The 24,689-nt window shown below is 64.4% G+C and overlaps 4 protein-coding genes across 7 annotated transcripts; 1 reads left to right on the top strand and 3 right to left on the bottom strand.

The window, feature by feature from the left end:
- Nucleotides 1-34: 34 nt before the first annotated feature.
- LOC308184307 (uncharacterized protein) lies at nt 35-4,345 on the bottom strand. 2 transcript variants are annotated; one of them, XM_080608297.1, is made up of 3 exons: nt 3,916-4,345; nt 2,483-2,637; nt 35-2,003 (listed from the first exon to the last, which is right to left on the bottom strand). In XM_080608297.1, exons 2-3 carry the CDS (start codon nt 2,522-2,524, stop codon nt 972-974), a joined length of 1,074 nt encoding a protein of 357 aa, XP_080464423.1. In that variant the 5' UTR covers nt 2,525-2,637; nt 3,916-4,345; the 3' UTR covers nt 35-971. The 2 variants fall into 2 exon arrangements, with proteins under 2 accessions (XP_080464423.1, XP_080464424.1); XM_080608298.1 differs by lacking the exon at nt 3,916-4,345 and adding an exon at nt 3,672-3,863.
- Nucleotides 4,346-5,076: 731 nt separating this feature from the next.
- LOC308184301 (uncharacterized protein) lies at nt 5,077-11,807 on the bottom strand. Of its 3 annotated transcripts, XM_080608280.1 has the most exons (5): nt 11,602-11,807; nt 9,763-9,817; nt 9,518-9,662; nt 6,940-7,322; nt 5,077-5,683 (listed from the first exon to the last, which is right to left on the bottom strand). In XM_080608280.1, the coding sequence occupies exons 4-5, from the start codon at nt 7,319-7,321 to the stop codon at nt 5,250-5,252; spliced, it is 816 nt and encodes a 271-aa protein (XP_080464406.1). In that variant the 5' UTR covers nt 7,322; nt 9,518-9,662; nt 9,763-9,817; nt 11,602-11,807; the 3' UTR covers nt 5,077-5,249. The 3 variants fall into 3 exon arrangements, with proteins under 3 accessions (XP_080464406.1, XP_080464405.1, XP_080464404.1); XM_080608279.1 differs by lacking the exon at nt 11,602-11,807 and having other exon boundaries at nt 9,763-9,877; XM_080608278.1 differs by lacking the exons at nt 9,518-9,662; nt 9,763-9,817; nt 11,602-11,807 and adding an exon at nt 8,493-8,651.
- An 87-nt stretch (nt 11,808-11,894) lies between these two features.
- CCHCR1 (coiled-coil alpha-helical rod protein 1) lies at nt 11,895-18,725 on the top strand. The gene is made up of 15 exons (XM_080608277.1): nt 11,895-11,915; nt 12,987-13,029; nt 13,115-13,175; nt 13,696-13,909; nt 14,402-14,485; nt 15,103-15,240; nt 15,348-15,458; nt 16,243-16,328; nt 16,957-17,069; nt 17,655-17,718; nt 17,832-17,896; nt 18,005-18,072; nt 18,186-18,228; nt 18,459-18,564; nt 18,675-18,725. Exons 2-14 carry the CDS (start codon nt 12,996-12,998, stop codon nt 18,551-18,553), a joined length of 1,176 nt encoding a protein of 391 aa, XP_080464403.1. The 5' UTR covers nt 11,895-11,915; nt 12,987-12,995; the 3' UTR covers nt 18,554-18,564; nt 18,675-18,725.
- A 2,058-nt stretch (nt 18,726-20,783) lies between these two features.
- On the bottom strand, nt 20,784-23,881 carry ZBTB9 (zinc finger and BTB domain containing 9). Its single transcript, XM_080608314.1, has 2 exons — nt 23,811-23,881; nt 20,784-22,237 (listed from the first exon to the last, which is right to left on the bottom strand). The coding sequence occupies exon 2, from the start codon at nt 22,219-22,221 to the stop codon at nt 20,812-20,814; it is 1,410 nt and encodes a 469-aa protein (XP_080464440.1). The 5' UTR covers nt 22,222-22,237; nt 23,811-23,881; the 3' UTR covers nt 20,784-20,811.
- Nucleotides 23,882-24,689: the final 808 nt, after the last annotated feature.

The raw sequence follows: 24,689 nt of genomic DNA, 5'->3' as shown, positions 1-24,689 counted from the left end.
TCCCCAGTGTCAATCAATTTATCATTTTTATCAATCGATTTATCATTTTATCACTTTCGTCAATTTATCATTTTCAACAAGCAATTTACCACTTTATCACTCATTTTCTTGTTTTCATCAAACTATTTCTCTTTTTTTATCAATTTTTATCAATCAATTTATCATCACGTTTCAGTTTTTCAACCAATCACTTTCTCATTTTTGCCAATCGCCATTTTTATCGGCGACCTCAATGGGGAACTCGTGCACGGCACCAGTGAGCCCAAAACCTCGCGTCTGGTTTTGGGCCTCCCACCCCCAAAATGCAGAATTGCTCACATCTGAGGGAAAAATTAAAAAAAAAGGCAATGAAACTGGCAGAAGAACTAGAAAATGGGAATTATGAGGAGCGGCTTGAGGGAATTGGGACGGTTTGGAGGAAAGGAGGCCAAGAGGAGGCTGCATTGCTCTTGATCACCCAAATGGAGGCCGCGGTGAGGAGGCTGGGCTGACTAAGGGACGTGGCACTAGGGGACGTGGCATTAGGGGACATGGCACTAAGGGACGTGGCACTAGGGGACGTGGCACTAAGGGACGTGGCGCTAGGGTACGTGGCACTAAGGGACATGGCACTAGGGGATGTGGCACTAGGGGACCTGGCACTAGGGGACGTGGCTTTAGGGGACGTGGCACTAAGGGACATGGCACTAGGGGACGTGGCTCTAGGGGACGTGGCACTAAGGGACGTGGCACTAGGGGATGTGGCACTAAGGGACGTGGCACTAGGGGACGTGGCTCTAGTGGATGTGGCTCTAGGGGACGTGGCACTAGGGGACATGGCTCTAGGGGACATGGTTCAGTTTGGCCTTGGTGTACTTGAAGGCCCTTTTCCACCCAAAACACTCCTGCTCCATGACTCCACGGTTGTGTTGGGTGTCACCAAAGCCACCGTCCCCAAGAACCCCATTGGTCCCCGGCGAAGCCACCGTCCCCTAAGAGTGTCCCCGTGGCAGCAGCCCCGGGAGGGCGGTGGTGGCATCTTGGCAGCGCTGGGCCACAGCCGTGGCCTCGGTGGTGCCCCCGGTGCTCAGCATCCCCCGGACCACCCGCAGCGTCCCCAAGAGGTGCTCCTGGGCCAGGCGGGCGCTGGCACCCCACAGGGCCTCGGCCACCGCCACCGCCTCCGCCAGGCCTTTGGGGATGCCCAGGTCCCCCTGCGTGGCCTTGGGGACATCGGGACCCTCCAGGGCCACTGCAGCAGCCTCAGGGCTGCCGTGTCCGGCAGCCACTGTGGCCTCGATGTCCTTGAGGCGGCGCTGCAGGTGACAATAGTAGTGGCAGGCACCTTCACAGGCCACCACCAGGTGCCCCAGAAGCTCGTGGGCCACCGCCGCCTGCCGTCCCCGCTCCCTGGCCGTGACTGCGGCCACCGTTGCCTCTGCCGCCTCCTCGGTGGCCTTGCTGGCCTCCTGCAGCCCTGCCCTGGCCTCTGCCACCCGCGCATCGTGGGCTGCCACCACATCGACCACCTCAGTCGGCTCCAAGGCCATCGGCAGGAGGTGGGTGGCCAACCGGAACCCCCTGCGCGCTTCGGTCTCCAGGGCCACCGCCCCCATCAGGTGGCCCTTGGTGGCCTCGGCGGCGGCCCCAGCGGCGGCCCCGGCGGTGGCTGCCACCTCGCAGGCATCCTTCAGGCTTGCAGCCTCCACCTTCAGCTTGGCCCAGGCGGCCTCCACTGAGGCCACTGCCTTCAGCCACTCGCAGGCGATGGCCGCCGCGGTGGCCTTGGGGACGCCGGGACCTTCTGTGGTGGGTTCGGCGGCGGCAGCGGCCAGAGCTCGGCGCAGGCGGGTGGCCTCTCCGTGGCGGTGTCTCATGGCCTCGCGCACGCCGGAGCTGAAGTTCAGGAGGCCAGCCCGCAATGAGCCCCACGGCTCAGCCAGGGGAACGTCCCCGGCGGTGGCCACCAGCTTGCCCAGGGTGGCCACCACGGCCACCAGCGGCTTCAGCAGCTCCGGGGACACCTGGGGATGGGATATGGGGTCCCCCATGGTCCTTGTGGCCTCCCCGCTGTCCCCTGTCTCTGGCGGTGCTGGGGAACAGGCACGGTGGCCCCAAGACACCCCCAGGGACACCCCTGTCCCCAAGCAGGGGGACGTGGCCACCATCACCTGCTGTTCCTTGTCCCCTCAGTCACCAACCCATCCCCTGTCACCGCTCCCGACGTCACCCCCTGCCACCCTCCATCCCCTTTACCCCCCTCACGTCTCCCCAATCCTGCTCTCCCTCTGCCACCACCCTGTCCCCTTGTCCCATTTGTGCCAGTCCACGCCACCAACTGACCGCGTGCCACCTCCTGTCCCCCCTCGTGCGACCGTGTTGCCACCATCCCGTCCTCATGCCCTCGACCACCCCCTGTCCCCATGTCCCCTCTGCCACCCCCTGTCCCCTTGTCCCCATGTCCCCTCATCCGCGCCCGTGGCTGCACCGGACTTTGCCCCACCTCAGTGGCGCTGGTGGCCCCGGTGACATCCGGCGTCCACATAACTGGTGGCAGTGGGGGGTGACAACCCACAGGGCTCCCCAGCTGGTCCAGGTGTCGCTTCTCAGGCTGGCTTGCCCCAAATTCTGCGTTTTATCACAGATTTCCATAAATCCCTGCTCATAAGGACAGCTGTGATTAATGTGAAAAGCCTGGAGATGGCAAAATCTCACAAATTATTAATAAAGCAAGCACAGAAGTACCAGAATCCCACAAATTATTAATAAAGCAATCACAGAGACACCAAAATCCCACAAATTATTAATAAAGCAATCACAAAAGTACCAAAATCCCACAAATTATTAATAAAGCAAGAACAGAAGTACCAAAATCCCACAAATTGTTAAAAAAGCAAGTACAGAGATACCAAAATCCCACAAATTGTTAAAAAAGCAAGTACAGAGATACCAAAATCACACAAATTATTAATAAAGGAAGTACAGAGATAACAAAATCCCACAAATTATTAAAAAAGCAAGCACAGAGGTACAAAAATCTCAGAAATCATTAAAAAAGCAAGCACAGAGGTACCAAAATCCCAAAAATTATTAATAAAGAAATCACAGAAGTACCAGAATCCCACAAATTATTAATAAAGCAAGCACAGAGGTACAAAAATCCCACAAATTATTAATAGAAATCAATCACAGAGGTACCAAAATCCCACAAATTGTTAAAAAAGCAATCAAGGAGGGACCAAAATCCCACAAATTATTAATAAAGCAAGAACAGAGATAACAAAATCCCACAAATTATTAATAAAGCAAGAACAGAGGTACCAAAATTCCACAAATTGTTAAAAAAGCAATCAAGGAGGTACAAAAATCTCAGAAATTATTAATAAAGCAAGCACAGAAGTACCAAAATCCCAAAAATTATTAATAAAGAAATCACAGAAGTACCAAAATCCCACAAATTATTAATAAAGAAATCACAGAAGTACCAGAATCTCACAAATTATTAATAGAAATCAATCACAGAGGTACCAAAATCCCACAAATTGTTAAAAAAGCTATCAAGGAGGTACCAAAATCTCAGAAATTATTAATAAAGCAAGCACAGAGGTACCAAAATCCCACAAATTATTAATAAAGAAATCTCAGAGGTACCCAAATCCCACAAATTATTAATAAAGCTATCACAGAAGTACCAAAATCCCAGATTACTGAAGACAGCAAAAATGAAGAATTCAGCAGCGAAAATATTTGAATTAAGCATTAAAACCCCACACCCGAGCCTGTCCCGTACACCCCAGCGAACGTAGGGTTTGTTTTGGGGTCGGGGACAGCACCGGGACCGATCGGTCCCAAGGGCGTGAGCCGCCCTCGGAAATGGTCAAACGGGGCAAAACGGACCCAAAATTGGGCCGGGGGAGAAACGCGGAGGAGCCTCACCGCAGCCGCGGCTCCCGAAGGGAAAGGGAAAGGGAAAGTTCCCGGAGGCTGTTTTGGGTGGAAACGCGTGGATTTGGGGCACGCCCCGCGTGCTCGGCTCCCTTCCGCCAGCTGCCTTCCCGAGTTTCCAGCCGCCCGGGGCCGGGTTTTTCCTTTTTTGGGATTTTTTTCCCTCTTTTTTTTGTTTTTGTTTTTTTTTTTTTGTCGCTTTTTCGGACGGAGACGTTGCCGTGGGGTTCCCGGTTTGCGTCCTGATGGCCGGCGTCCCCCTCGTCCCCTGTCCCCTCCCTGTCCCTGCTGTCCCCGCTTCCCCTGGGGGCCTCCAGGGTCCCCACGGGCGGTGGCAGGGGGACACGCGGGGGCTAGGGACGTGGTGGCACTCGGATGTCCCCGCAATGTCCCAAGCACAGCCCCGGCACGGTGACCCCCAGCCCCCAATAGCCCCCAATGTCCCCAACAGCCCCCAATGTCCCCTGATGTCCCCAACAGCTCCCGATGTCCCCAACAGCCCCGGATGTCCCCCAATGTGCCCCACAACCCCTGATGTCCCCCGATGTCCCCCATGGTCCCTGATATCCCCTGATGTCCCCAACAGCCCCCAATGTCCCCCAATGTGCCCCACAGCCCCCGATGTCCCCCAATGCCCCCAACAGCCCCCAATGTCCCCAACAGCCCCCAATGTCCCCCGATGTCCCCCAATGTGCCCCACAGCCCCCGATGTCCCCCATGGTCCCCGATGTCCCCTGAAGTCCCCAACAGCCCCCAATGTGCCCCACAGCCCCTGATGTCCCCCATTGTCCCCAACAGCCCCGGATGTCCCCCAATGTCCCCCACAGCCCCCGATGTCCCCCACAGCCCCCAATGTCCCCCAGTGTCCCCGTCACAGCACCAAGGACCCCTCAGGATGTCCCCAGCGTGCCTCCAACAGCCCCCCTGTTGTGTCCCCAAACCGTTCCCCAGGGCTGTCCCCCAACGGCCCCGCTGTGTCCCCACATTGTCCCCCACGGCTTGGGGACATCCAGCCAGGGATCCTTAGGGCTGTCGGGGACAATCCCGTTCGCAGGGACAATTTGGGGACGTGTCCCCCTGTCCCTGTCCCCGGGACGGGGTAGGGACACCCCCGCCCCGTGCTGTCCCCACCCCCGCTGACAAACCAGAGGCTCCGCGCACCCTTGAAGTTTATTGGGGGGAGGGGACAGAGGACAGCGCCACCCTCCCCGTCCCCAAAGGCCACCTCAGCGTCCCCAAAGGGAACGCGGGACGTCCGGACGCCCCGAAAACGCCCGCGGGGGGACGGCCGCGTCCCCAAGGTGATGGGGACGCTACCGGCGCCCCTACACCTCCCCGGGCAGCGCCTGCAGCGCCCGCGCCAGCCTCCGCGCCCCCTCCTCGTCCTGGATCACCGTCCCCAAGGCCACCACGGCGGTCCCCAAGGCGCGGGTGCTGTCGGGGAAGCCCCGGGCCTCCGTCAGGTCCCGCTCGACGGCCTCCACCAGGTCGTGCAGGTGGTTGGCCACCTCCTCCAGCATCCCCTGGGCCACCGAGGCCGCCCGGGTGGCCTCGGTGACATCGGTGACGGCGGCGTGGCCCAGGTGGCGGTAGCGGGTGGCCTGGTGCCGCTGCCGCTCGATGGCGGCGGCCAGGTGGTGCCCGGAGCGGTCGGTGGCCCACATGGCCACCTGGCACAGCAGGAGGACGGTGGCCAGGCAGGAGACGAGGTGGCTCTCCTGGGTCACCCCCAGCGCCTCCCGCACCGCGTCCAAGGACACTGCGGGGCGGCGAGGGGACGGGGACGTCACCCGGCGTCCCCCGGCCCCCCTCCCGGTGTCCCCGTCCCCTCCCGGTGTCCCCTGGTCCCTCCCGGTGTCCCCCGGTCCCCCTCCTGGTGTCCCCGTCCCCTCCCAGTGTCCCCCGTCCCCTCCCCAGTGTCCCCTCCCCAGTACCCCCTGGTCCCCTCCCAGTGTCCCTTGATCCCCCCTCCCAGTACCCCCTGGTTCCCTCCCAGTGCCCCTTGATCCCGTCCCAGTGCCCCCTGGTCCCCCTCCCAGTGCCCCCTGGTCCTCCTCCCAGTGTCCCTTCATCCCCTCCCAGTGTCCCTTCATCCATACTGGGAACACAGCAGTCTATATTGGTCTATATAAGAACTCCCTACTGCTTCTTACTGGTCTATAGTGGTTCTTACTGGTCTGTAGGGCTCCTTGCTGGTCTAAATTGGTCAGGGCGTGATAAAACCTAATGGTTCTTACTGGTCTGTACTGGTCCTTACTGGTTTACAGTAGTTCCCGCTAACCTCTAGTGGTGTATACTGGTCTACACTGGTCTGCAGGGCACCCTAACGGTCCATACTGGTCCGTAACAGAAAAAGGGGAAGAGCCTACCGGTTTGCAGGATTCCTTACTGGTCTGAACTGGTGCCTACTGGGCCATAGCGCTCTCCACCAGCACCAGTGATCCAAATGGACCTGAAGGACTCCCTACCAGTTCCTTACTGGTTCCTACTGGTTCTTTACTGGTTCCTACTGCCTTCTACTGCTTTTTTACTGCCCTCTTACTGGTTCTTACCGGTTCCTTACTGGTTCCTACTGGCTTCTACTACTTTTTTACTGGCCTCTACTGGTTCTTACTGGCCTCTACCATTTTTTACTGGTTTCTACCACTTCTTACTGGTTCCTACCGGTTTCTACTGGCTTCTACTGCTTTTTTACTGCCCTCTTACTGGTTCTTACTGGCTTCTACTGCTTTTTTACTGGCCTCTACTGGTTCTTACTGGCCTCTACCATTTTTTACTGGTTCCTACCCCTTCTTACTGGTTCTTACTGGTTCCTACTGGTTTCTACTGCCTTCTACTGCTTTTTTACTGCCCTCTTACTGGTTCTTACCGGTTTCTTATTGGTTCCTACCGGCTTCTACTGCTTTTTTACTGGTCTCTACTGGTTTTTACTGGCCTCTACCGTTTTTTACTGGTTTCTACAACTTCTTACTGGTTCTTTCTACTTCCTCCTGGTTCTCCCCGGCCCGTACTCACGCAGGGGGGTGCACAGGAGCAGCAGCCCCAGGGCGAGGTTCCGCAGCACCACCAGGAGCTTCCTCTGCCGCCGGTTCCGCTTCTGCTCCCGCTCCAGCTCCTGGACTCCGGCGTTGGAGAGGGCCTCCAGGACCCGGTAGATGCCCTGGGCCTCCAGCCCCGGCGTCGCCACCGCCTTGGCGGTGAGCGCGGCCGCCAGCGCGGCATCCAGCCCCTTCAGGGCCTCCTCGGCCTCCGCCGCTGCCTCCTCGGCCTCGTCCCGCGCCGCCGGCACCGCCGCCGGCGTCCCCAGCGCCTCGGCCAGCGCCACCAGCGCCTGCAGCGCCCGCGAGGTGGCCGCCGAGGCCACCTCCAGTGCCGAGGCCAGCTGAGTGGAGGTCATCCTGGGGGGGGACACGAGGGGTTAGCAGGGGGACACTGACCCAAAGATGTCAGCATCCAGATAAGGACACTTTGGGGACACATCTGTCCAGTTGGGGACACCGCCCTGGGAACATTGGTTTCCATGTGGGGATATTTGGGGACACTCTGTCCAGTTGGGGACACCTCCTTGGGGACACCTCCTTGGGGACCTTAGTGTCCAGATAAGGACACCTTGGGGACACTTCTGTCCAGCTGGGGACACCAGAGTCCAGGTGGGGACATCTCCTTAGGGACCTTGGTGTCCAGGCAAAGACACCTCCTTGGGAACACCTCCGTGGGGATCTTGGGGTCCATTCGGGGACACCTCCTTGGGGACACCTCCCTAGGGACCTCAGTGTCTAGGCGAGGACACCTTGGGGACACATCTGTCCAGTTGGGGACACCTTGGGGACGCATCTGTCCAGTTGGGGACACCTTGGGGACGCATCTGTCCAGTTGGGGACACCTTGGGGACGCATCTGTCTGTCTGGGGCCATCTCCTGAGGAATCCAAGTGTCCAGGTGAGGACACGTCCTTGGAGACCTCAGGGTCCAGGTGAGGACACCTCCTTGGGGACACCTCCTTGGGGACACCAGCATCCACACAGGGACACCTTGGGGACACTTCTGTCCAGTTGGGGACACCTCCTTAGGGACCTGAGTGCCCATGTGGGGCCACATCCTTGGGGCCACCTCCTTGGGGCCATCTCCTTGGGGTCCCATGGGCCCAAAAAGGGACAACCCCAGAGAAGTGCCCCGAGCGCCCCCGAGGCTCCCAGCACCCCCGAAGGGCCACGTCCACGGGGGTGACATCGAAGTCCCCGCGGACACGTCCCCACCTGGACACTCGGTGACACGCCACCACCCTGGGGACCGCAGAGGTGACACCCCCAGGAGCAGGAACCCGGTGGCCCCGTGTGGGGTCACCCCCCGGGGGACCCCCGAACACGAGTGTCCCCACGGTGCCCAGCGGTGTCCCCACGAGTGCCACCAAAGCGCTGGCACCCGCACAGGTCCCCGCGGCGTCCCCGCGGCGTCCCCGCTCGCAGGAAGTCGCCGACTTCCCCTTCCCGCGGCACCGCCGGCGCCGGGGGCCACCACCCCCCTTCGGTGTCCCCCCCTGAGGGTCCCCAGGTGTCCCCCAGCACCCACCTGCGCCCTTCGGAATGTCCCCAAGCGGGCGGTGACACCGCCGGTGCTGCCTTGTCACCTTCCTGGCTACGTACCCGGGTCACGTGGGGGCCAGGGGCAGGACCTTGTCCCCCCCTGCGCCCGCACGCACCCCCCAGGACCCCATTTGCCCCTCATTTGCCGCCCATTTGCCCCCCTGACCCCCCCAGTCCCTAATTTGCCCCCCAGGGCCCTGCTGATGCCCCCTAGGCCCCCCAGTTGCCCCCCAGGGCCCTTGTCCCCACCCCAGCCGCGCCCTTTGAGTGCTGATTGGCTGTCGGGGCTGTCAATCCGCCCCAGCACGGCCTCCCATTGGCCGGTGCGGAAATGGGACCAGTGTGTCCCACTGGGGACACCACCTGGGACCTGCTGGGGACACGTTGGGGACACGCTGGGGACACGAGGACCTCTGGGGAACCCCGTTAGGACACACTGGGGACGTGGGGACACACCAGGGACACACTGGGGACACTTGGGGACACGTGAGGACACACTGGGGGCACACTGGGATGCACTGGGGACATGAGGACCTGCGGGGGACACCATCAGAACACACGGGGGACACTTGGAGACACTTAGGGACACACTGAGGACACGTTCAGGACACAGGGGGGATGCTTGGGGACACACTGGGGACATTTGGGGACACGTTCAGGACACAGGAGATACTCGGGGACGCTTGGGGACACGTTCAGGTCACACTGGGGACATCTGGGGACACATTCAGGACACGGGGGATGCTTGGGGACACTTGGGGACACACTGGGAATGTGCTAGGATGCACTGAGGACGCATTCAGGACACACTGGAGACAAAACAGAAGGTTTACTGGTCTAAACTGGTCCATACTGGTCGGAGCCTGTACCTCCCCACGTAAACCTGTAGGGTTTACTACCGGTCCTACTGGTTCTTACTGGTCTGTGGGGTTTTCTACTGGCGTTGCGGCTCCTTACTGGTCCCTACTAGTTCCTACTGGTTGTAACTGGCCTGTACTGGTCCGTACTCACCCGGAGGGATGCAGAGATGGCCCCAGCGCAGCTCACGCCTCAGCTCGTGGGTGCTGCCTCCGTCCCCGATGTCCTCGACGTCCCCGATGTCACCGGTGTCCCCATCGCTGCCACCAACGCCCGTGGGGACACCGCCAGGGCCACCCTGCGGGGATCGGGGGGGGTCCCAGTGGGGAGCGCTCCTCGGGGACCCGGGGGGGGGGGGGGGCGACCCCAGAACCACCCCCCCCATCCCCAGCACCCACCTGTGTCCCTGGCGGTGTCCCCAAGGTGGTGGCACCCACGGCACCAGGCCTTCACCTGGACGAGGGGACCGAGTCACGGGGGGGTCAGGCACTGACGCCCCCCCAGCCCCATTTACACCCCCTGACCCCGTTACACCCCTACACCCCACTTACACCTCCCCCAGGGCCCCGTTTACCCCCTCAGACCCCCATTTACCCCCCAGGACCTCCATTTACCCCCATCAAGGCCTCAATTTCCCCCCCCTCCGGACCCCCACTTCCCCCCCTCAAAGGCCCCATCTGCCCCCCCCCCCAACACCCATTCCCCCCCCCGGCCCCATTTCCCCCCCCAAGCTCCCATTTCCCCCCCAGTGCCCCATTAACCCCCCCAAAGCCCCCATTTGCCCCCTTAGGCCCCTCAATTCCCCCCCCCGGACCCCCATTTCCCCCCCTAAAGCCCCACTTTCTCCCTCAAGCCCCCATTTACCCGTATTTACCCCCCTCAGAGCCCCATTTACCCCCCCCCCAAGTCCTTTTTTACACCCCTCAGACCCTGTTTTACCCCACAGGGCCTCGTTTATCCCCCCCTGAGCCCCTTTTTACCCCCCTCAGACCCCCCATTCCCCCCCAGGACCTCCATTTACCCCCCAAGGCCCCATTTACACCCCCAGGGCCCCTTTTTACCCCTCTCAGACCCCCACTGACCCCCCAATTTGCCCCCATTTACCCCCCCCGGGCCCCCTTTTAACCCCTCAGACCCCCATTTACCCCCCCTGCACCCTCATTTACCCCCCAGGACCCCATTAGCCCCCCCTCAAGTCCCCTTTTACAGCCCTCAGACCCCCATTTTCCTCTCTCAGGCTTATATTTACCCCCCCAAGCCCCCTTTTCCCCCCCTAAGCCTCCTTTTACCCCCGTCAGGCCCCCATTTACCGCCCCAGAGCCCCCATTTACCCCCTCAGGTCCCCATTTACACTCCAGGGCCCCATTAACGCCCCCAGGCCCCCTTTTACGCCTCTCAGATCCCCTTTTACCCGCCTCAGACCACCATTTACCCCCCCCCAGACCTCCATTTACCCCCCCCCGCACCCTTATTTACCCCCCAGGGCCCCACTAATCCCCCCAAGTCCCCTCTTACAGCCCTCAGACCCCCATTTTCCTCTCTCAGGCTCCTATTTACCCCCCCAAGCCCCCTTTTACCCCCTTCAGGCCGCCATTTACCCTCCTCAGACCCCCATTTACTCCCCTAAGCCTCGTTTTACCCCTCCTCAGACCCCCATTTACCCCTCTCAGACCCCCATTTAGCCCCCCAGAGCCCCCATTTACCTCCGTCAGACCCCCATTTACCCCCTCAGACCCACATTTGCCTCCCTCAGACCCCCCTTTACCCTCCCAAGGCCCCTTTTTACCTCTCAGATCCCCATTTACCCCCCATTTGCCCCCATTTACCCCCCCAAAGCCCCCTTTTCCCCCTCTCAGACCCCCACTTACCCCCCTTTTGCCGCTATTTACCCCCCTGAGACCCCCATTTACCCCTCTCAGACCCCCGTTTATCCCCATCAGACCCCCATTTACCCCCCCAGCCCCCATTTACCCCCCTCAGGCCCCCATTTACCCCCCAGGACCCCAATTTACCCCCCTCAGGCCCCCATTTACCCCCCAGGACCCCCTTTTACCCCCTCGGGCCCCCATTTGCCCCCCAGGACCCCCTTTTACCCCCTCAGAACCCCATCTACCCCCACTCAGGACCCCATCAATCCCCCCAAATCCCCCTTTTACCCTCCCCAACCCCCATTTACCCCCCATTTGCCCCTTTTTACACCCCTCAGAACCCCTTTTCCCCCCCCCACCCCCCTTTACCCCCAGCACCGCCATTTCCCCCCTCAGCGCTCTCGTTCACGCCGGCTCCGCCCCCGAGCTGTGATTGGCTTCCGCCTCTGCCAATCCCAGAGGGCGCTGCCTATTGGCCGGCAGGGAGGCCGCACCTCCGCGCCGCACCGCCGCCTCTCATTGGCTGCCTCTTTCCCGCCGACGGGGCTGGGGGCGGGCTCTTTCGCTCGTTCCGCGCGCTGATTGGCTGCGCCGCCAGGAGCGGGAGAGAGGCGGTGGGGGCGCGTTCCCAGCGTGCACTGCGTGGCTGGGGGGTACTGGGAGGTACTGGGAGGTACTGGGAGGTAATGGGAGGCTTTGGGGGGGGAACTGGGGGCCACTGGGAGGCAGTGGGGGCGTGGGGGGCGGCTACTGGGAGTTACTGGGAGTGAGTGAGGGGATACTGGGAGTCACTGGGGGATCCTGGGAGGTACTGGGAGCCTCTGAGGGGGGAACTGGGAGCCACTGGGAGGCAGTGGGGGCGTTGGGAGTGGTTACTGGGAGCTACTGGGAGTGTGTGAGGGATACTGGGAGCCACTAGGAGCTACTGGGAGTGTGTGTGGGAATACTGGGAGGTACTGAGAGATACTGGGAGCCTCTGTGAGGTGAACTGGGAGCCACTGGGAGGCAGTGGGGGCTTGGGGGAGAGTTACTGGGAGTGTGTGAGGGGATACCGGGAGCTACTGGGAGTGTCTGTGGGGTTACTGGGGGATACTGGGAGGCAGTGGGAGTGTGGGGGGCAGTTACTGGGAGTTACTGAGAACCACTGGGAGTGCATGGGGGGATACTAGGAGCTACTGGGAGTGTTTGTGGGGGATACTGGGAGTTACTGGGAGCTACTGGGAGTGCATGGAGGGATACTGGGAGGTGCTGGGAGACACTGGGTGTTACTGGGAGTGTGTGGGGGGATACTGGGAGTGTGCATTGGGATACTGGGAGCCACTGGGAGTGTGGGGGGGGATACTGGGAGCTACTGGGAGTGTGTATGGGGATACTGGGAGATACTGGAAGGCAGTGGGAGCGTGGGGGGCAGTTACTGGGAGCCACTGGGGGTACTGGGAGCTATGGGAGGGGGATATGAGGAGCCACTGGGAGTTACAGGGGTCTACTGGAACTGTGATGGATGAACTGGGAGTCACTGGGGACTACTGGGACTGTTGTGAGAGGAAACTGGGAGCCACTGGGGCTTGCGGGGGGTAAACTGGGAGTCACTGGTGGTTGCGGGTGCTGGGGAAAGATGGGACTGGGACTCAGTGGGGCCACGGTGGGGAGAACTGGGAGTTACTGGGAGCCACTGGGGCTGGGTACTGGGACTGTGTAGGGGTGAGCAGGCCTGAACTGGGGGAACTGGGGCTTACTGGGAGTGTCCCCTCCAGGCAGGTGCCATGGCTGAGGTTCCCCCGGAACCGCCGGGTACTGGTGGGTACTGGTGGGTACTGGTGAGCACTGGTCGCGTGGTGCCACCCCCAGGTGTCCCCTGGGTGCCACCCCCTGTCCCCCCCAGCTCTGCGGGGTCTCGTCCCCCCGTCGCACTTCGCACTCCGCCCCCCCGGCCCCAGCACCAGGTAAGACCTCCCAGTAACTTCCCAGTTCTCCCAGTAGCCTCCCAGCTCCTCCCCAGGGTTTCCAGTAGCCCCCGGTGCTCTTCGTAGCCCCCTCCCAGTAGCGCTCCAGTATCACCAGTTGCCCCCCCCAGGCTCTGTTCTTAATGTGCTTTTGTGGTCCCAGTAGCACCCCAGTATCTCCCAGTGTTCCCAGTAACCTCTTGGCTCCTCTCCCAGTAACCACTGGCATCGTTACCCAGTTCTCCCAGTAGCTCCCACTGTTCCCAGCAGCCCCGGATGTTCTCCCAGTACCCCCATAAAGGCCTCAGGACTCCCTCACTGCCTCCCAGTAGCCCTCCCAGTAGCCCTCCCAGTAGCCCTCCCAGTAGCCCTCCCAGTAGCCCTCCCAGTAGCCCTCCCAGTAACCTCCCAGTAACCTCCCAGTAACCTCCCAGTAACCTCCCAGTAACCTCCAAGTGCTCCCAGTAACCTCCCAGTGCTCCCAGTAAGCCCCAGAGCCTGGACCCGGTCCCTTCAGCAGGTCCCTGGAGGCGGAGCTTGAGGCTGAGAGGAGGCGGAGCCAAGACCTGGGGGCGGAGCTTGAAGCTGAGAGGAGGCGGAGCCAAGACCTGGGGGCGGAGCTTGAGGCTGAGAGGAGGCGGAGCCAAATGGTAGGGGCGGAGCTTCAAGCAGAGAGGAGGCGGAGCCAAGCCTTGGAGGCGGAGCTTGAGGCTGAGAGGAGGCGGGGCCAAACGGTAGGGGCGGGGCCAAGCCCTGGGGGCGGAGCTTGATGCTGAGAGGAGGCGGGGCCAGGCCGCGGGGGCGGGGCTTGGAGCAGGAAGGAGGCCGGGCCGGGGGGGGGGGGGCCTGGTGACGTGGTGGCCTTGTCCCCGTGGCGTCCCCGGTGTGTCCCCACGTCCCCTCGGTGACACGGCGGCCCTGTGTCCGGTGTCCCCGTGTCCCCACCGTGTCCCTGTACCCAGTGTCCCCACGTCACCCCCATGGTGTCTCCATGTCCCCACCATGTCCCTATACCCACTGTCCCCAGGATGTTCCCATGTCCCCACGGTGTCCCCCTGTCCCCCCGGTGTCCCCACCATGTCCCACCCATGTCCCTATACCCAGTGTCCCCACAATGTCCCCATGTCCCCCCGTCCCCGCGGTGTCCCCACACTGTCCCCATGTCCCCACAGTGTCCCCACGGTGTCCCCATGTCCCCACAATGTCCCCATGTCCCCCCTCCCCAGCACCAGGCCCCGGAACTGCTCCAGGCCCGGCTCAGCGCCCTGAGCCACATCCTGGCCCTGCAGGAGCGGGAGCTGGGGCGCGAGGTAGGGGGGGGCATTTGGGGTGCTGGGGGGGGCATTTGGGGTGTTGGGGGGGGTCTTTGGGGTGCTGGGGGGGCATTTAGGGGGGTGAGGGGGGGATTTGGGGTGCCTGAAGGGGGCTGGAGGGGGGCTTTGGGGTGTCGGGGGGGGGATTTGGGGTGCTGGGGGGGGGGGATTTGGGGTGCTGGGGGGAAGCCTTGAGGTGGCACCAGGGGGGCCTTTGGGGTGCTGGGGGGAGGTCTTTGGGGTGCTGGGGGGGGATTTGGGGTGGTGGTGGGGGATTTGGGGTGGTGGAGGGGGCTTTGAGGTGCTGGGGGGGGTCTTTGGGGTGGTGGTGGGGGCTTTGGGGTAGTGGAGGGGTCTTGGGGGTGCTGGTGAGGCTTTGGGCGACTAGGGGGGTGCTGGGAGGGGTCTTGGGTGTCACGGGGGGAGTCTAAGGGTGTCGGGCGGGGGGCGTCTTTAGGCCCCCCAGCCTGTTGCAGGGGGGGTCACTTTGGGGGTTCCCCCCCGCGCCCTCCCCGCAGACCGGGGGGCGCTCCGGGTGCCTCGAGGGAGGTGCGGGGTGCCCCGAGCGCCCTCCCCCCTTAACCCCCCACCCCCCCCACCCCGTTATCCCCCAGCTGCCCCCCCCCGGGGTGCCCCTGGCCGTGCCCCCCCCCCGGCTGCAGGCGCTGCTGGAGCGCTGGCGGCAGAAGGTCTTCGCCCTCCTGCTGCAGCTGCGGGCGCAGGAGGAGGCGCAGCGGGGGCTGCGGGCGCAGGTGGGTGTCCCCCGTCCCCCCCCCCCCGTGTCCCTTGTCCCCCCCCCGGGGGGTTGGGGACACCCCCTGGCCTCCCGTGTGTGTGTGTGTGTCCCCCTTTCTTCCAGGTGGGGGCGCTGGGGGCGGAGGCGGCAGCGGGGAGGCGGCGGGGGGAGAGGCTGGAGCTGAGGCTGCGGGAGAGGGAGGCCGGCGCCGAGGTGCTGCGGCGGGAGGCCGAGGTCGGGGGGGGGACGTGGGGACATCGGGGGGGGGGGGGCGTGGGGACACGGGGGGAGCGTGGGGACATGGGGAGGGACTTGGGGGGGGCAGGCAGCGGGGTGGGGGGGGGAACGGGGAGCTGGTGGGGTTGTTTGGGAGGCGCTGTGGGCGTGTTGGGGACACTGGGGACGTGTTGGGGACACTGGGGGCGTGCTTGGGGACATGGGGGACGCAGTGGGGACATGGCAGGGCTGCCCAGGGGGGATTTGCTGGGGAATGGGGAGCTGGTGGGGTGGTTTTGGGGGACACTGGGGGCGTGCTGGGGACACTGGGGACATCCCAAGGGGCGTGGGGGACATGGGGGGGGGGCACACAGCAGGGATCTTTTGGGGAACGGAGACCTGCTGGGGACCTGGGAGGGTGGTTTGGGGACATAAAAGGGACACGTGGGGACATGTGTGGGACATGTTGGGGGCATTGGGGACATGTTGGGGACATGGGGGACACAGTGGGGACATGGCAGGGCTGCCCAGGGGGGATTTGCTGGGGGACGGGGACCTGTTGGGGACCCGAGGGGAGGGTTTGGGGACATGCAGGGGACACGTGGGACAGGTACGGACCCGTGGGGACATGGGGGACAGGGAGGGGACACTTGTGGGGACACCTGGGGACGTGTCGGGACACCGGGACCTGCTGGGGACACCTCGGGGACACGTCGGGGACATAAGAGGAGCGCGGGGGTGTCCCTTAAGGAGGGGCTGGGGACCTGGGGACACAGTGGGGACACGGTGGCACTTGTCCCAGCGCCTGGCGCAGGAGGTGGCGCGGCAACGGGGCCGGGCGGAGGCGGCCGAGGAGGCACTGGGGGGACTGGCCCAGGCGGCTGCCAGGTACTGGGAGCACTGGGAGGGACTGGAGGGAAACTGGGAGGGGCTGGGCAACCACTTGGGGACACTGGGAGGGACTGGGAGGAAACTGGGAGGGGCTGGGGACCACTTGGTGGACACTGGGAGGGACTGGGGAGAGAACTGGGAGGGGGAGGTTCTGACTGGGGGCACTGGGAGGGACTGGGGGGGGAGCTGGGGTAGGCTGGGAACGACTGGGTGGCACTGGGGGGACACTGGGAGGGACTGGGAAGGGAACCGGGATTGGCTGGGGACCACCTGGTGGCACTGGGAGGGACTGGGGGGAAACTGGGAGGGAACTGGGGGGGAGGAACTGGGGTGTGCTGGGGATCACTTGGTGGCACTGGGGGGACACTGGGAGGGACTGGGACTGGGAGGGGCCAAAGGCAACTGGGGAGCACTGGGGGGGGGTGCTGGCTGGGGGCACTGGGAGGAACTGGGAGGGACTGGAGGGAAACTGGGAGGGACTGGGGGGGAACTGGGAGGGACTGGAGGGGAACCGGGAGGGACAGGGGGAGAACTGGGATGGACTGGGAGGAACTGGGAGGCACTGGGCGGGCCGTGGGGGTGCTGGGCCGGGCGCTGAGCCCTGTCCCTGTCCCCATGTCCCCAGGCTGGCGGCGGCGGTGACGGGGCGCGAGGCTGCAGTGACAGCGGCCACCAGGGCCTTGGGTGGCCTCAGCGCCCGCCTGCGTCGGGCGGGGTGGCGGCTGCGGGTCCTGCGGGGTGAGGGGATGGGGACGGGGGGACAGGGGGACAGGGGGACACGGGGTTGGGGACCGGGGGACACGGGGACACGGGGTTGGGGACATGGGGACACGGGGTTGGGGACAGGGGAGCATGGGGACACGGGGACAGGGGACATGGGGACAGGGACGTGGGGTGGGGACAAGGATGAGGGGACAGGGACGTGGGGACACAGGGGGGGTGGGGAAGGGGACATGGGGACAGGGACATGGGTTGGGGACAACCAGAAGGAGACAGGGACATGGGTTGGGGATAAGGACATGGGTTGGGGACAAGGCTGGGGACATGGGGACAACCAGGAGAGGACAGGGACATAGAGAGGTGACAGGGACATGGGTTGGGGACAAGGTTGGGGACATGGGGACAACCAGAAGGGAACAGGGACATGGGTTGGGGACAAGGACATGGGCTGGGGACAAGGACAGGGACACAGGGCCGTGGGGACACAAGGACGGGACATGGACGGGGCCGTGGTGGTCCCGTGTGGCTCCAATGTCACTGTCACCCCCCTCGGGTGGCCGTCCCCCTCCGGGCAGCCAGCGTCACCCTGTCCCTTGTCCCCAGGGCTGGTGGCCCCGGTGGTGGCCCTGGACCGGCCGCGGTGGCAGCGGGAGCCAGCGGGTGACAAGTGAGTGACAGGCAGGGGGGACACCGGGGGACCGTGGCGGTGACGAGAGGTGGCAGGGGGCCCTGCCCTTGCTCTCGGGGACTCCGAGGGTGACACGGTGGCACTGTCCCCAGCCTGGTGGCCGAGGTGACAGCAGGAGCCCGTCCGCCTGCGGGGACATCCGAGCTCCGGCGCAGCGGTGAGCGGGGACACTTTGGGGACACTTTGGGGACCTGGTGTCACCTTAGATGAGTGGCAGTGATGTCCCCCGCGGTGTCCCCACGGTGGCATGACTCTGTCCCCACAGGGGTGGCCTCGGGGCTGGCCGAGGTGACACGGGACGAGGTGACACGGGACGAGGTGACATGGGACAAGGTGACACAGGGAGGGGACACCAGGAGACGTGGGGAGGGGACACAGGCTGTGTGGGGGTGCTTGGGGACAGGGGTGGCCGCTGTCCCCAATGTCCGCCCTTGTCCCCTGCCCAGGCCACCCCCTGTGGGGACAGGACGAGCGTCCCCCCCGGCAGAGGTAGGTCCGGTGTCCCCCTGTCCCCCCGCAGTGTCCCCATGTCCCCAGCTCCACGGGTGTCCCCTGGGTGTCCCCATGTCCCCTCCCCACTCCCAAACGTCCCCAAAAAATGTCCTGGGGTCCCCCCCCCCCAGCACCCAAATGTCCCCCGCAGTGTCTTGGCGTCCCCCACCCCCCCACCCCAGTGTCCCCTCCTGTCCCCCAATGTCCCCAATGTGTCCCCCCCCCAGCGGCGCTGGGCTCCCTCGTGACACAGCTGCAGGCCCTGGGCGCCGCCATCCTCGGGGACCTCGAGGACGACGGGGACATCGGGGACCCCCCCTGACCGGTGTCCAGGTGAGTCGCCCCCCCCGTGTCACCTCCCAGGTGACAGTGCCACCCCCCGGGGCCCTGTCACGCGCTGGCTCTCGCCGCCCCCAGCGATTGATTTTATTTGAATTTCACAGGTTTTGCCCCTTTTTCGCACCGTTTCGGCCCATTAAAAGCTGTGACGCCGCTGGTGGCCCCGTGTCCTTTTGGGGGTGGCACTTGGGGACAGGGACAGGAGCGTCCCCGTGGTTTAGGCTGGCAAAGGGGGGGGACATGGGGGGGGGGGTGGCGTGTCCCCAAGGGGGACAGGAGGGTCGGGGGGAGGGACACTGATGTCCCCAAGGGGGACAGGAGGGTCGGGGAGGGGGTCACGTTGGTGTCCCCAAGGGGGACAGGAGAGTCTTGGGGGGGACACGGGTGTCCCCAAAGGGACAGCAGTGTCCCCAAGAGGGACGGGAGGGTCTGCGGGGGGGGGGACATTCATGTCCCCACAGGGGACAGGAGGGTCGGGGGGTCGCATTGGTGTCCTCAAGAGGGACAGGAGTGTCCCCAAGGGGGACAGGAGGGTCTTGGGGGTCACACTGGTGTCCCCAAGGGGGACAGGAGGGTCTTGGGGGGGGACAGCAGTGTCCCCAAAAATGTCCAGAATGGGGACAGGGATGTCCCCAAGAGGGACAGGAAGGTGTGGGGGCCACACTGGTGTCCCCAAGGGGGACAGGAGGGTCTTGGGGGGGCACATCAGTGTCCCCAAGGGGGACAGCAATGTCCCCAAAAATGTCCAGAATGGGGACAGGGATGTCCCCAGGAGGGACAGGAGCGTCCCCAAGGGGGACAGGAGGGTCTTGGGGGGGCACATCAGTGTCCCCAAAGGGGACAGCAGTGTCCCCAAAAATGTCCAGAATGGGGACAGGGATGTCCCCAGGAGGGACAGGAGCGTCCCCAAGGGGGACAGGAGGGTCTGCAGAGGGTACAGGGTTGGCCCTAAGAGCGATGAGGGACACACGGGGGGGTCCCCAGCAGTGACACGAGGGGACACGGGGGACCCCCAGGGCCTGCGGCCGGGCCCAGCCGCGCCCGCCCCGTTGCCATGGCGACGCCGGGAACATGGCGCCCGTTGCCATGCCGACAGCGGGAACATGGCGCCCGTTGCCATGGCGACCCAGCTGGGCGCCTCGCTGTCCCCATGGCGAACCGGAAACCGGAAGTGGGGAGGACCCCAAAATGGGGACAAATCCCCCCAAAATGGGGACAAATTCCCCCCCCCAACTTGGGGCTGGGGCAAAGCAGTCCCTTGGTGCCCCGTGTCACCGTGCCGCAGCCCCACAGACAGCCCCCTGTGCCCTCCCATGGCCCCACACCTGCCTCAAGCCCCACAGACGCCCCCGTGTCCCCCCCCCCGTGTCCTTGTGTGTCCCCCACAGCCCCTGTGTCCCCATACCGACATGTCCCCGTGCCCCGTGTCTCCATGTGACCCCCCATCCCCATGCCACTGCGTCCCCACGCCCCCCTCCATATCCCCCAGCCACTGCGTCCCCACATCCCCCCTCCATATCCCCATCTTCCTGTATCCCCATACCCCCTCTTCCCATGTCCTCCTGTGTCCCCACACGATTCCCATGCCCCTGTGTCCTCACGCCCCCCTCTGTGTCCCCACGTCTTGTGTCCCTATAACCCCCCCCATGTCCCCATACCCACTCAAGTCCCCATGCCTACTCCCATGTCTTCCTCTGTCCCCATGCCCCCTTCCATGCCCCCTCTTTGTCCCCATGCCCCCTCCCATGCCTTCCCCCGTCCCCATGCCCCCCTATGTCCCATATCCCCCCATCATCCCACACCCCAATCCCATATCCCCATTCCCCCCCACATCCCCCCACATCCCCATGTCCCCCCACCTTCCCCCATCCCATATCCCCATTACCCCCCCTATGTCCCCATTCCCCCCAACACCTTCCCCTATCCCCACACCTTCCCCATCCCCACACCCGTCCCATATCCCCATTACCCCCCATGTTCCCATATCCCCCTCACATCCCCATATCCCCCCTACCTTCCCCCATCCCCACACCCCCATCCCATCCCCACATTCCCCCCCTCATATCCCCCTACCTTCCCCCATGCCCACGCCCCCCTCCCCTCTCCCCCTCACCCCCTCACGCCCCCATCCCCTACACCCCCCCATTTCCCCTACACCCCCCCATTTCCCCTACACCCCCCCATTTCCCCTACACCCCCCCATTTCCCCCAACGTCCCCCCCCCCAAAAAAAAACCCACACTCACTCGCAGGCCCAGCAGGCCCCCCCCCAGCGCGGCCCCTGGCAGAGCGGCCGGTGCTTGGCCAGCCCGCTGCGCAGGCGGAAGCGGCGCCCGCAGCGCTCGCAGGCGCGCCCGGCGCCCTCGTGGGTCTTCATGTGCTCCGTCAGGTGGTGCTTGAGCTTGAAGCGCTTGTGGCAGGCGGCGCAGGCGAAGGGCCGCAGGCTGAAGGTCAGCATGATGTGCCGGTCCCGCTTGGGCTTGACGGCGAAGCGCTTCCCGCACAGGCACCCGAAGCGCTTCCCGTCGGGGGCCGCCCCCAGCTTCACCGGCGCGTGCAGCGCCTGCCCGTGTGCCGCCTGCGCCAGGATCTCGTTGCCGTGCAGGTCCACCGGCTTCCACGAGGGCTGCGGGAACGCGGACGCCATGCCGCCGCCGCCGCTACTCGACGGGATGATGTAGCTGACCTCCGCCGGGGAGAAGTCGCCGTGAGCCTCCGCCGCCGGTAGGAAGGTGGCGGCGGAGGTGGCGATGGCAGCGGTGGCGGTGATGGCGGCGGTGTCGCCGGCCTCCTGCTTGACGTAGAAGACCTTGGGGGTGCTTTCGGGAGGCGCCACCACGGCCCCGTCTTCCTCCTCCTCCTCCTCCTCCTCCAGCACGATCTGCAGGGCTTTGTCGCCGTGGTGGCGGCGGTGGCGCCGGCGGCCTCCGCCCTCCTCCTCCTCCTCCTCGTCCTCCTCCACGCAGATCTTGAGGACCTCGTCGCCAGCGTCCTTCAGCAGCGAGCCCAGCGACGACGTCGCTGCCGAGGCCACGTCGGCGGCCAGGCGGATCTTGAGGACCTCGTCGCCACCATCCTTCGGGAAGGAGGCCGCCGTCGTGTCGGCCCACGCCGCTCCCTCGCCGCCCCGCGCGGGCCACGAGGCCGCCACGGCCCCGTCCCCGCCGCGGGCACCGCACGGCGCCGCGTCCCCGCCGCCGCCTCGCCCGCTCGATGACGATGACGCCGTCGCCTCGCCGCCGCTTCGCCCAGCCCAGCGGCACGGGCCCCCCTCCAGCTCCCGCAGGATCTCGGAGCACTGGTCCACCACGTGCCACATCTGCAAGCCGCTGGCCACCAGGAGGTGGCCGGGCAGGGCCTCCAGCAGCAGCGTCAGGCGCCCCGAGTAGATGAGGTGCAGGAGGCCCTCGAAAGCCTCGGGGTCGATGGCGGGGGGCAGCAGCAGGCGCCCCCCATCCTGCAGCAGCAGCTTGTCGTGGAAGAAGGGCGAGGCGGCGGCCAGGACGCTCTTGTGGGCCGGGAAGACGCGGCCGCCCACGTGCACGGCCACATCGCAGAACTTGCCCTCCAGCCGCAGGCGGTTCAGGGAGTCCAGCAGCGCCGCCGCGTGCTGCGGGAACGAGATCTGCACCCGGCCGCCCTCCGCCGCCATCCTGGGCACCGCTCACCTGAGAGGGGGGGACGGGGAACGTCACCGGGCGGCGGCGGGGACCCCGCCACGCACGGCCCCGTTGAGACGCGGACGGGGCGTCCCGTTGGCCCATGGGCTGCTCCACTGCCTTGTGGATTGCTGTTGCCCCACAGGGCGCCCTATTGCCCCATGAGGTGCCCTATTGCCCCCCGGGGTGCTGTATTGCCCCATGAATTGTTCTACTGCCCCAGGAGGTGCCCCATTGCCCCACAGGGGGTCATGTTTCCCCATGAGATGCCCTATTGCCCCATGGGGTGTCCCTTTGTCTTGTGGATCACTTTGTCATCCCACAGGGTGCCCTGTTGCCCCTTGGGGTGCTCTACTGCCACATGAGATGCCCCATTGCCCCACAGGGTAGCCTGTTGCCCTATGAGATGCCCTGCTGCCCCACAGGGTGTTCCATTTCCTTGCGGATTGCTTTCTCACCCCACAAGGTGTCCTATTGCCCCCTGGGGTGCACTACTGCCCCATGAGATGCCCTATTGCCTCATAAGATGCCCTATTGCCCCATGGGGTGCCCTATTGCCCCATGGGGTACCCTATTGCCCCATGGGGTGCTCCATTGCCTTGTGGATCGCTCTGTCACCCCACAGGGTGACACTATTGCCTCACAAATTGCTCTGTTGCCCCCAAGTCTACCAAACTGCCCCATGGCATGGCCTGATGCCCCACAAGATGCCCTGTTGACCCATGGGGTGCCCTGTTGCCCCATTAATTGTTCTAATGCCCCAGGGGGTGTCCTTTGGCCCATGAATTGCTCTGTTGCCCCATGGGGTGCCCTTTTTGCCCTTTGGCGCACCCTATTGCCCCAGGGGGTGCTGTACTGCCACACCAGCTCCCCTATCGCCCCATGAGATGTCCCATTACCCCATGGGGTGCCCTGTTCGCCCCAGGACATGTTCCATTACCCCATGAGGTCCCCTTTTTGCCCCACAGACCGCCCCCTTGCCCTATGGGCATGCCCTATTGCCCCACGAGATGCCCCATTACCCTATGGTATACCCTACTTGCCCTCTGCTGCGTTCTATTGCCCCATGGGCTATCCTATTGCCCCCCAGGGTGCCCATTTTGCCCCATAGGCTATCCTATTGCCCCACTGGATGCCTGTTTTGCCCCAAGGGGTACCTGTTTTGCTCCATGGGGTGTCTGTTTTGCCCCATGGGGTACCCGTTTTGCTCCACGAGATACCCCACTACCCCATGGTGTGCCCTGTTTGTCCTCTTCTGCATCCTATTGCCCCATAGGCCAGCCTATTGCCCAAGGGGGTCCTGTTCTGCCCCATGGGGTGCCCTGTTTGCCCCACGAGATACCCTATTGCCCCCCAGGGTGCCCTATTTGCCCTATCGGGTGCGTGTTCTGCCCCCCGTCCCTCCTATTGCCCCCCGGGGTTCCCCACTTGCCCCATGGGGTGCCCCAGTTACCCTCTGGGGTGCCCCAGTTACCCTATGGGGTGCCCCATTCACCCCACGGGGTGCCCTCTGTGCCCAATGGGGCGCCCCCCTTGCCCCACCCCACCCCGTCACGTGACCGCGCGCCCCGCTCTCGCTCACCCCCCGGCCGCCGGCGCCCTGCGAGCGGTGACGCAGCCGCGGACGCCCCGCCCCCTCCGCCCCTTACGTCACCGGGGAAGCCACGCCCCCTTCCGCCAAACCCCACCCCCCCTCCGAGCAAAACCCCGCCCACCCCCCGGGGGGCACCCCGCCTTCTCCCTGGAGGCCTCGTCCTCCCCGCTCAGACCACGCCCCCACGCTCAAGCCACGCCCCATATACGCAGACCACGCCCACCCCGCGCAGGCCACACCCCCACATGCAGGCCACGCCCTCCCCGCGCAGACCACGCCCTCTATAGTTAGACCACGCCCCCTATACTCAGACCACGCCCCCTACACGCAGGCCACGCCCCCTACACGCAGGCCACGCCCTCCCCGCGCAGACCACGCCCCCTATACGCAGACCACGCCCCCTATAGTCAGACCACGCCCTCCCCGCGTAGACCACGCCCCCTATACTTAAACCACGCCCCCTATCCTCAGACCACGCCCTCCCCACACAGACCACGCCCCCTATACGCAGACCACGCCCTCCCCACACAGACCACGCCCCCTATACGCAGACCACGCCCTCCCTGCGCTGACCACGCCCCCTATACTTAAACCACGCCCCCTATACGCAGGCCACGCCCTCCCCACACAGACCACGCCCCTCCCGGCGCAGGCCCCGCCCCGCAGGCGGCGCTTACAAGACCGATCCGAGTTTATTAAAGGCTCCGCGGGCACCGGCGGCCCCGGCCGCGGCGGGGGTTGGAGCCAGCCCAGACCCCGCCCTGAGACCGCCCGCGGGCGGCGGATTGTCGGGGGCTGCGGCGGGCCCGGACCGGGCGGGGCACCGGGGGGCTGGGGGCTGGGGGGGGGGGCCCGGTGGACCGGGGA

This window comes from Anser brachyrhynchus (genome assembly GCF_964034855.1).
Source record: "Anser brachyrhynchus genome assembly, contig: SUPER_30_unloc_1, whole genome shotgun sequence".
Lineage (NCBI taxonomy): Eukaryota > Metazoa > Chordata > Aves > Anseriformes > Anatidae > Anser > Anser brachyrhynchus.
Note: the sequence above shows the minus strand (reverse complement) of the source record. Positions and strands in the feature narration are given on the sequence as shown.